The sequence below is a fragment of the Oncorhynchus tshawytscha genome, linkage group LG19 (genome assembly GCF_018296145.1).
Source record: "Oncorhynchus tshawytscha isolate Ot180627B linkage group LG19, Otsh_v2.0, whole genome shotgun sequence".
Lineage (NCBI taxonomy): Eukaryota > Metazoa > Chordata > Actinopteri > Salmoniformes > Salmonidae > Oncorhynchus > Oncorhynchus tshawytscha.
Genome location: NC_056447.1, coordinates 38,810,389 through 38,822,020, shown reverse-complemented (window position 1 = coordinate 38,822,020; position 11,632 = coordinate 38,810,389). Strand labels below are relative to the sequence as shown.

General features: G+C 43.3%; 1 protein-coding gene across 1 annotated transcript; it reads right to left on the bottom strand.

Moving 5' to 3' along the window:
- Positions 1-798: 798 nt before the first annotated feature.
- Positions 799-5,038, bottom strand: LOC121840026 (membrane protein MLC1-like; the record flags this gene model as incomplete). Its single annotated transcript, XM_042301173.1, has 5 exons — positions 799-876; positions 3,780-3,941; positions 4,440-4,538; positions 4,637-4,693; positions 4,865-5,038. Coding segments are annotated over 5 exons (570 nt in total), but the record flags the coding sequence as incomplete, so codon positions are not given.
- Between the last annotated feature and the right edge of the window lie 6,594 nt (positions 5,039-11,632).

Below are 11,632 nucleotides of genomic sequence, written 5' to 3'. Positions count from 1 at the left end.
AATTGTAAAACATTCTAACAGTATTGCTAATGTTGTTCTCAACTCACCATCATACACTTTTAATGTGAGGCTATGACATTCAATTGCAAATTAAACTGATATATCTCTAATCTCACCACCACCAATGAGATGGGTGTGCTTGATGCATTTCGACTCGAGGCTGTAATTGCTGCCAAAGGTGCTTCAACAAACTACTGAGTAAAGGGTCTGAATACTAATGTAAATGTGAAATTTCTTTTTTTGTTGCAAAAATGTCTAAAAACCTGTTTTTGCTTTGTCATTGTGGGGTATTGTGTGTAGATTGATGAGGGGGGTTTAATCAATTTTAGAAAAAGTATGTAATGTAACAAAATGTGGAAAAAGTCAATGGGTCTGAATACTTTCAGAATGAACTCTACATATCTTCATGTCAATATCAATTAGACCTAAAGTCCTATGCGTAAAGTTCACTACATATAGACAAAGACCAAAATAATACAGAGCTGCAAATACAACACAAAGAGGAATGAGAGTTCCCAATGGTCGAAATATTGTACACAGTAAACAGATTGTTTTAGCAAGTATAAACATTTTATATCTGAGAGACTTGAATGCTTATAACATCACACACTTCATCCTGTATCCCTCCTCTCGATTCCCTCACTCTTTTGTCATCCTCCTCTTTGCCCCAACTTTCTCATCTTACTATCTCTTTTCCGCCTTGTCTTCCATCGCACAGTGAAACTGACTCCTGATATTTATGATTTCCTCTCCCCTGTCTGTCTTTTCTGTTTTGTCCCCTTTCTCCTCCTCCTCTGTTCAGTGTGCCACTATCACGACCGCCTTCCAGGCCTTGTCTTTGTCAAAGTCCCGCAGTGTTCCGTTGGATGCTTGTTGCTGAGAGAGCAAGCTGGAGGGAGGGAAGAAGGGAGAGAGGTTGGAATAGAAAATAGAGAGACTTTTGTCACTGCAGTCTGCATGTTGTCACTGCACAACATACTGTTACTCCATGAATGACCGGCTTAGTCATAAGTGTAAAGGACATCACGCTGCTTGCTTAGCGAGTACCACTTCCTCTCGATTCAGCACATACAGTGTATTCGGAAAGTATTCAGACCCCTTGTCTTTTTCCACATTTTGTTACGTTACAGCCTTATTCTAAAATGTATTAAATAGTTACAATACCCCGTAATGGCAAAGCAAAAATAGGTTTTTAGAAATTTTAGCAAATGTATTAAAAATTACAAACTGAAATATCACATATACATAAGTATTCAGACCCCTTAACTCAGCACTTTGTTGAAGCACCTTAGGTAGCAATTACAGCCTCGAGTCTTCTTGGCTATGATACTACAAGCTTGGCACACCTTTATTTGGGGAGTTTCTCCCATTCTTCTCTGCAGATCCTCTCAAGCTCTGTCAGGTTGGATGGGGAGCGTTGCTGCACTACTATTTTCAGATCTCTCCAGAGTTTTTCGATCAGGTTCAAGTCCAGGTTCTGGCTAGGTCACTAAAGGACATTCAAAGACTTGTCCCGAAGCAACTCCTGTGTTGTCTTGGCTGTGTGCTTAGGGTTGTTGTGCTGTTAGACTGGGGGCGAAGGTTCACCTTCTGAGGTCCTGAGCGCTATGGAGCAGGATTTCATCAAGGATCTCTCTGTACTTTGTTCCATTCATCTTTACCTCAATCCTGACTAGTCTCCCAGTCCCTTCCACTGAAAAACATCCCCACAGCAGGATGCTGCCACCAACATGTTTCACTGTAGAGATGGTGTCAGGTTTCCTCCAGAAGTGACGCTTGGCATTCAGGTCAAAGAGCTCAATCTTGGTTTCATCAGACCAGAGAATCTTGTTTCTCATGGTCGGAGAGACCTTTAGAGGTGCCTTTTAGCAAACTCCAAGCGGGCTACCTTTTTTACTGAGAAGTGGCTTCCGTCTGGCCACTCTACCATAAAGGCCTGATTGGTGGAGTGCTGCAGAGATGGTTGTCCTTCTGGAAGGTTCTCCCTTCTCCACAAAGGAACTCTGGAGCTCTGTCAGAGTGACCATCGGGTTCTTGGTCACCTCCCTGACCAAAGCCCTTCTCCCCTGATTGCTCAGTTTGGCCGGGCAGCCAGCTCTAGGAAGAGTCTTGGTGGTTCCACGGACAAGTCTCTACGGACAAGTCCTTCGACCTCATGGCTTGGTTTTTGCTCTGACATGCACTGTCCACTGTGGGACCTTATATAGACAGGTGTGTGCCTTTCCAAATCATGTTCAATCAATTGAATTTATCACAGGTGGACTCCAATCAAGTTGTAGAAACATCTCATGGATGATCAATGGAAACAGCATGCATCTGAGCTCAACTTCAAAGTCAAACTCAAAGTCTCACAGCAAAGGGCCTGAATACTTATGTAAATAAGGTATTTCTGTTTTTATTTTTAATACATTTGCAAGTATTTCTAAAAACCTGATTTGTCTTTATGGATTATTGTGTGTAGATTTGATGTGGAAAAACATATATTCAATCAATTTTAGAACAAGGCTGTAACTTAACCAAATGTGGAAAAAGTCAATGGGTCTGAATACTTTCCGAATGCACTGTACTTGCCTCGAACCTGGGACCTCTGCTTCACAAACACACGTGACCATCCTCCCTCAAGCATCTATACTCGTCGTGCCACTCAAAAGCTAGTTCTTGAGCGACGTAAACATGGATACAATGCTGAGGAGTAAGTTTCCCACATCTTCATGTGCTACATAAGCGTCAGTCCTCCTCACACGGCAGTGACATTTCCAGAGAGACTGATGTGAGAGATGTACCAGCTATCTAAGCATCAGTGACATTTCCAGAGAGACTGATGTGAGAGATGTACCAGCTATCTAAGCATCAGTGACATTTCCAGAGAGACTGATGTGAGAGATGTACCAGCTATCTAAGCATCAGTGACATTTCCAGAGACTGATGTGAGAGATGTACCAGCTATCTAAGCATCAGTGACATTTCCAGAGAGACTGATGTGAGAGATGTACCAGCTATCTAAGCATCAGTGACATTTCCAGAGAGACTGATGTGAGAGATGTACCAGCTATCTAAGCATCAGTGACATTTCCAGAGAGACTGATGTGAGAGATGTACCAGCTATCTAAGCATCAGTGACATTTCCAGAGAGACTGATGTGAGAGATGTACCAGCTATCTAAGCATCAGTGACATTTCCAGAGAGACTGATGTGAGAGATGTACCAGTTATCTAAGCATCAGTGACATTTCCAGAGACTGATGTGAGAGATGTACCAGCTATCTAAGCATCAGTGACATTTCCAGAGACTGATGTGAGAGATGTACCAGTTATCTAAGCATCAGTGACATTTCCAGAGAAACTGATGTGAGAGATGTACCAGCTATCTAAGCATCAGTGACATTTCCAGTGAGACTGATGTGAGAGATGTACCAGCTATCTAAGCATCAGTGACATTTCCAGAGAGACTGATGTGAGAGATGTACCAGCTATCTAAGCATCAGTGACATTTCCAGAGAGACTGATGTGAGAGATGTACCAGCTAAGCATCAGTGACATTTCCAGAGAGACTGATGTGAGAGATGTACCACCTATCTAAGCATCAGTGGCTCTACATCAGTTAGTCATAGAGCACAACATCTCATCTGCCAAAACTCAAAGTGTGTGTGTGTACGTGCATGTGTTTGCGTTTGAGAGAGAGAGAGGAGAGAGCCTGATGTGTGCAGCAGTCCTAGTTCATGTCTATGTGAATCTGCATGACTGTGTAAACAGTAGGTACATAATGCGTTTGTAATGTACCTCTAAGTGTAGAGCTGGGAGCTGCTGGCTGTCATCCCACTCTAGAGCCCCCATGCGGAGCTGACTCTTGTAGGAGGCACAGTGCACTACGGTGGCCAGAGTCAGAACAGCCTGCACCAGCAGCAACACCATCAGAATCAGCAGCAGGATGTCATATGATTGCTAGGGACACACACATACATATTGTTTTGGTACACCATCTGAGTTGTAACCACAGAGTCATTAAAGTGGCACTCCAGTCTAATTTTCACCTCACTTAACACCTGATTTACTTAACAAAAGGCACATGTCAATAGGTGGTCCAGGTAAGTCATGGCATTACACCAGTCTATTGCTCCTCTATATTTCCTCTGGCAAAAAAACACACATTTGATAAAACTTGGGATATCACTTTTCAACAGTAAAAGTTCAACAATCGCTGGAGGACGTCTTTAAGTATACACGTTTTGAACATGTTGATTGTCCCTTTCTCAAAACATTGGATTCCCTCAATATCTGAGTTAATACCACCACATGGGCTCACTAGTTGTGCAGCGGTCTAAGACACTGCATTTCAGTGCCAGAGGTGTCTCTACAGACAACCTGGTTCGAATCCAGGCTGTATCACAACCAGCCGTGATTGGGAGTCCCATAGGGAGGCGCACAATTGGCCCAGTGTCATCCAGGGTCAATGAAACTAAGCTCACTGCAGGAGAGGAAGCCTGAGGCTGAGAAGAGCAGGGGGGAGGTCACACTGCTGATGGCAATCAACATATCCACCTGAGGGGGAGAGGGGAGGAGTGAGAGATAGTCTTCATTCAGTGAGGAAATGGTTGAGCATAACACCTGTCCAGAATACATAAGCTTTAAAAACTCACCAGACACTTGTTGGGGTATTCTGCTACGACATGGCTGGCAATGGCACTGGGGAAACACTGCAGAGACAGGGAACAAAATAGAGGTGTTTCAGTCTTTCACCCATTGTTGAGTCACAGCCAGACTCTCTGTTGGATCATGAAAAAAGACTGGATGTGTCTGGAAGCAGGTTTGTGTCTGTGGCGGGGTACAAAATATTTATGAATCAATGGTGACACATGCAGCCTTACAGCCACTAAGATCCAGAAGAAGATGACAGACAGGTATGGACCAGGGAGCAAGACGTCCATGTTGAGAGCGATGATACCGCCAAACACAGCTGAGATTCCTACTATCATCTCTATCACCTGTCGGAAATACACAGCCGTGAGTATCGGGAATGCACAGCAGTGACTATTGGGAATACACAACAGTTACTATTGGGAATACACGGCAGTTACTACCCCCCATCCACATCGATGGAACAGTAGTGGAGAGGGTAGCAAGTTCCTCGGCATACACATCACAGACAAACTGAATTGGTCCACTCACACGACAGCATCGTGAGGAAGGCGCAGCAGCGCCTCTTCAACCTCAGGAGGCTGAAGAAATTCGGCTTGTCACCAAAAGCACTCACAAACTTCTACAGATGCACAATCGAGAGCATCCTGGCGGGCTGTATCACCGCCTGGTATGGCAACTGCACCGCCCTCAACCGTAAGGCTGAGGGTATACAACGCATCACCGGGGGCAAACTACCTGCCCTCCAGGACACCTACACCACCCGATGCTACTAAAGATCATCAAGGACATCAACCACCCGAGCCACTGCCTGTTCACCCCGCTGTCATCCAGAAGGCGAGGTCAGTTCAGGTGCATCAAAGCTGGGACCGAGAGACTGAAAAACAGCTTCTATCTCAAGGCCATCAGACTGTTAAACAGCCACCACTAACATTGAGTGGCTACTGCCAACACACTGTCAATGACACTGACTCTACTCCAGCCACTTTAATCATGGGAATTGACTGGAAATTATGTAAATATATCACTAGCCACTTTAAACAATGCTACCTTATATAATGTTACTTACCCTACATTGTTCATCTCATATGCATACGTTGAACTGTACATATCATCGACTGCATCCTTATGTAATACATGTATCACTAGCCACTTTAACTATGCCACTTGGTTTACACTTATCTCATATGTATATACTGTAGTTATCTTGCCTATGCTGCTCTGGACATATTCTTTATCCCCTTACACTGTGTATAAGACAGTAGTTTTTTTTTGAATTGTTAGTTAGATTACTTGCTCGTTATTACTGCATTGTCGGAACTAGAAGCACAAGCATTTCGTTATTAACATCTGCTAACCATGTGGTGAAAATAAAATTTGATTTGATTTGATTTGGAATACACGGCAGTTACTATTGGGAATACACAACAGTTACTATTGGGAATACATGGCAGTGACTATTGGGTATACACAAAAGTTACTATTGGGAATACACGTCAGTTACTATTGGGAATACACAACAGTTACTATTGGGAATACACAGCAGTGACTATTGGGAATACACAACAGTTACTATTGGGAATACATGGCAGTTACTATTGGGAATACACAACAGTTACTATTGGGAATACACGGCAGTGACTATTGGGAATACACAACAGTTACTATTGGGAATACACGGCAGTTACTATTGGGAATACACAACAGTTACTATTGGGAATACACGGCAGTGACTATTGGGAATACACGGCCGTGACTATCGGGAATGCACAGCAGTGACTATCGGGAATACACGGCATTTACTATTGGGAATACACGGCAGTGACTATTGGGAATACACGGCCGTGACTATCGGGAATACACGGCAGTTACTATTGGGAATACACGGCAGTTACTATTGGGAATACACGGCAGTTACTATTGGGAATACACGGCAGTTACTATTGGGAATACACAACAGTTACTATTGGGAATACATGGCAGTGACTATTGGGTATACACAAAAGTTACTATTGGGAATACACGTCAGTTACTATTGGGAATACACAACAGTTACTATTGGGAATACACAGCAGTGACTATTGGGAATACACAACAGTTACTATTGGGAATACATGGCAGTTACTATTGGGAATACACAACAGTTACTATTGGGAATACACGGCAGTGACTATTGGGAATACACAACAGTTACTATTGGGAATACACGGCAGTTACTATTGGGAATACACAACAGTTACTATTGGGAATACTGACTATTGGGAATACACGGCCGTGACTATCGGGAATGCACAGCAGTGACTATCGGGAATACACGGCATTTACTATTGGGAATACACGGCAGTGACTATTGGGAATACACGGCCGTGACTATCGGGAATACACGGCAGTTACTATTGGGAATACACGGCCGTGACTATCAGGAATACGCGGCAGTTACTATTGGGAATACGCGGCAGTTACTATTGGGAATACACGGCAGTTACTATTGGGAATACACGGCAGTTACTATTGGGAATACACGGCCGTGACTATCGGGAATACACGGCAGTTACTATTGGGAATACACGGCAGTTACTATTGGGAATACACGGCAGTTACTGTTGGGAATACACGGCAGTGACTATTGGGAATACACGGCAGTTACTATTGGGAATACACAGCAGTTACTATCGGGAATACACGGTAGTGACTATTGGGAATACACGGCAGTTACTATTGGGAATACACGGCAGTTACTATTGGGAATACACGGTAGTGACTATTGGGAATAAACGGCAGTTACTATCGGGAATACAAGGCAGTTACTTTTGGAAATACACGGCCGTGACTATTGGGAATACACAATATGACTATTAGGAATAAACGGCAGTTACTATCGGGAATACACAGCAGTTACTATTGGGAATACACGGCAGTGACTATTGGGAATACACAGTAGTGACTATTGGGAATACACAGCTGTGACTATTTGGAATACACAGTAGTGGCTATTGGGAATACACGGCCGTGACTATCGGGAATACAAGGCAGTGACTATTGGGAATACACGGCAATGACTATTGGGAATACACGGCAGTGACTATTGGGAATACACAACAGTTACTATTGGGAATACACGGCAGTGACTATTGGGAATACACAACAATTACTATTGGGAATACACGGCAGTGACTATTGGGAATACACAACAGTTACTATTGGGAATACAAGGCAGTGACTATTGGGAATACACAACAGTTACTATTGGGAATACACGGCAGTTGCTATTGGGAATACACAACAGTTACTATTGGGAATACACGGCAGTTACTATTGGGAATACACGGCAGTTACAGTTACTATTGGGAATACATGGCAGTTACTATTGGGAATACACAACAGTTACTATTGGGAATACAAGGCAGTGACTATTGGGAATACACAACAGTTACTATTGGGAATACACGGCAGTTGCTATTGGGAATACACAACAGTTACTATTGGGAATACACGGCAGTTACTATTGGGAATACACAAAAGTTACTATTGGGAATACACGGCAGTGACTATTGGGAATACACGGCCGTGACTATCGGGAATACACGGCAGTTACTATTGGGAATACACGGCCGTGACTATCGGGAATACGCGGCAGTTACTATTGGGAATACACAGCCGTTACTATCGGGAATACACAGCAGTTACTATTGGGAATACATGGCAGTGACTATTGGGAATACACAGTAGTGACTATTGGGAATACACGGCCGTGACTATTGGGAATACACAGTAGTGACTATTGGGAATACACAGAAATCATTATTGGGAATACACGGCAGTGACTTGAGAAGACACTGCAGTAACTATTGGGAATACACAGTAGTGACTATTGGGAATACACGGCCGTGACTATTGGGAATACACGGCAGTTACTATTGGGAATACACGGCCGTGACTATCGGGAATGCACAGCAGTGACTATTGGGAATACACAGCAGTTACTATTGGGAATATATGGCAGTGACTATTGGGAATACACAGCAGTTACTATTGGGAATATATGGCAGTGACTACTGGGAATACACAGCAGTTACTATTGGGAATATATGGCAGTGACTATTGGGAATATATGGCAGTGACTAATGGGAATACACGGCAGTGACTATTGTTAGCAGATGTTATTGCAGGTGTAGCGAAATGCTTATGTTTCTATCTCCAACAGTGCAGTAATATCGAACAAGTAATATCAAACAACACACAATCTAAAGGAATGGAATTAAGAATATATAAATATTTGGACGAGCAATGTCAGAGCGACATAGACTAAGATACAGTAGAATAGGATGGAATACAGTATATACATATGAGATGAGTAATGCAAAATATGTAAACATTATTATAGTGACTAGTGTTCCATTATTAAAGTGGCCTGGGATTTCAAGTCTATGTATATAGGGCAGCAGCCTCTAATGTGCTAATAACGGCTATTTAACAGTCTGATGGCCTTGAGACAGAAGTTGTTTTTCAGTCTCTCGATCCCAGCTTTGATGCACCTGTACTGACCTCGCCTTCTGGATGATAGCGGGGTGAACAGCCAGTGGCTCGGGTGGTTGTTGTCCTGAATTATCTTTTTTGCCTTCCTGTGACATCGGATGCCGTAGGTGTCCTGGAGGGCAGGTAGCTTGCCCCCGGTGATGCTTTGGGCATACCGCACCACCCTCTGGAGAGCCATGTGGTTGCGGGCGGTGCAGTTGCCATACAAGGCGATGATACAGCCTGACAGGATGCTCTCAATTGTGCATCTGTAAAAGTTTGTGAGGGATTTAGGTGCCAAGTCAAATCTCTTCAGCCTCCTGATGTTGGAGGCGCTGTTGCGTCTTCTTCACCACACTGTCTGTGTGGGTGTATCATTTCAGTTTATCAGTGATGTGTATGACAAGGAACTTGAAGATTTCCACCTTCTCCACTGTGGTCCCGTCGATGTGGATATGGGGAGCTTCCTCTGCTGTTTTCTGAAGTTCACGATCAGCTCCTTAGTTTTGCTGACGTTGGGTGAGAGGTTATTTTAGGGTTAGAGGCAGAGAATCTCAGTGGGAAAGAGGCGAACCGGCCAGGCAGAGACAGCGAGGGCGGTTCTGTCACGCCCTGGCCTTAGTTATCTGTGTTTTCTTTATTATTTTGGTTAGGCCAGGGTGTGACATGGGTGATTTATTGTGTTTCATCTTGTCTAGGGGTTTATTAGATTTATGGGGTTGTGTTCAGTTTAGTTGTCTAGGTAAGTCTATGGTTGCCTAGAGTGGTTCTCAATCAGAGGCAGGTGTTTATCGTTGTCTCTGATTGGGAACCATATATAGGCAGCCATATTATTTGGGTATATTGTGGGTGGTTGTTTCCTGTCTTTGTGTTTTCTGCACCAGATAGGGCTGTTTCGGTTTTCACATTTATTGTTTTGTATCCTGTTCATGTTTGAGTTACCTTATTAATTTCCATGAACTATAACCACGCTGCGTTTTGGTCCACCTCTCCTTCCCAGGAAGAAAGCCATTACAGGTTTGTTGCTCCAGAGCCTTTCCGTTCACCTTCACACTCCTGGGCCAGACTACACTCAATCATATGACCCACTGAAGAGATGAGTCTTCAGTAAAGACTTAAAGGTTGAGACCGAGTCTCCGTCTCTCACATGGGTAGGCAGACCATTCCTTAAAAATAGAGCTCTATAGAAGAAAGCCCTGCCTCCAGCTGTTTGCTTAGAAATTCTAGGGACAATTAGGAGGCCTGCGTCTTGTGACCGTAGCGTACGTGTTTGCGGGCGGTGCAGTTGCCATACAAGGCGATGATACAGCCTGACAGGATGCTCTCAATTATGCATCTGTAAAAGTTTGTGAGGGATTTAGGTGCCAAGTCAAATCTCTTCAGCCTCCTGATGTTGGAGGCACTGTGTGTCTTCTTCACCACACTGTCTGTGTGGGTGTATCATTTCATTTCATCATTTTATTGGATTAATTTTTCTGCATCATTTTTGGACAGAAAGTTTCTGATTTTTGCAATGTTACGTAGATGGAAAAAAGCTGTCCTTGAAAGAGTCTTGATATGGTCGTCAAAAGAGAGATCAGGGTCCAGAGTAACCCCGAGGTCCTTCACAGTTCCATTGCAAGCCTGTCCTCCATTTAATGGGTTATCAACCAGATTCCTTTCCCTATAGCTTCCACAAGGTGTGACCAGTCTTTAGACATAGTTGCAGGCTTTTATTCTGAAAAATGAGCGAGAATGATCACATCGTGTCAGTGGATAGCTGTGTTTCCCCAGATTTGTGCATGCGCGAGCAGCTTGGAGCAGACCTTTTCTATCTCTCTCCTATTGAAAAGGCTACCGCACCGGGTGAAATATTATCGATTATTTATTGTAAAAACAACCTGAGGATTGATTATAAAAACCGTCTGACATGTTTCTACCAACTTTACGGATACTATTTGGAATTTTCATCTGCCCGTCATGACCTGCACGAGCCTGTGGATTACTCAACAAAACGCGCCAACCAAATGGAGGTTTTTGGGTATAAAAATAATCTTTATGGAACAAAACAAACATTTATTGTGTAACTGGGAGTCTCGTGAGTGCAAACATCCGAAGATCATCAAAGGTAAGCAATTCATTTGATTGGTCACAAAAGTCAGAAAAGCAATCTACTTTGCTGCCAGCTGTTTGTAATGTTCTGTCTGCTGAGAGAGCTGTCCTAATTTAAACGCTTGGTTTGCTTTCGCTGTAAAGCTTTTTTGAAATCTGACACGCCAGGTGGATTAACAACAAGCTAAACTGTGTTTTGGTATATTACACTTGTGATTTCATGAAAATTAAATATTTTTAGTAATTTATTTTGAATTTGGCACTCTGCAATTCAGCGGATGTTGACGAAAATGATCTCGCTAAAGGGATCGGTGCACCAAGAGGTTTTAATACTATGGCGCCGCCACCAATATAATCTAAACTGAGCAAAGATAAGTCAGATGTGGGCATGA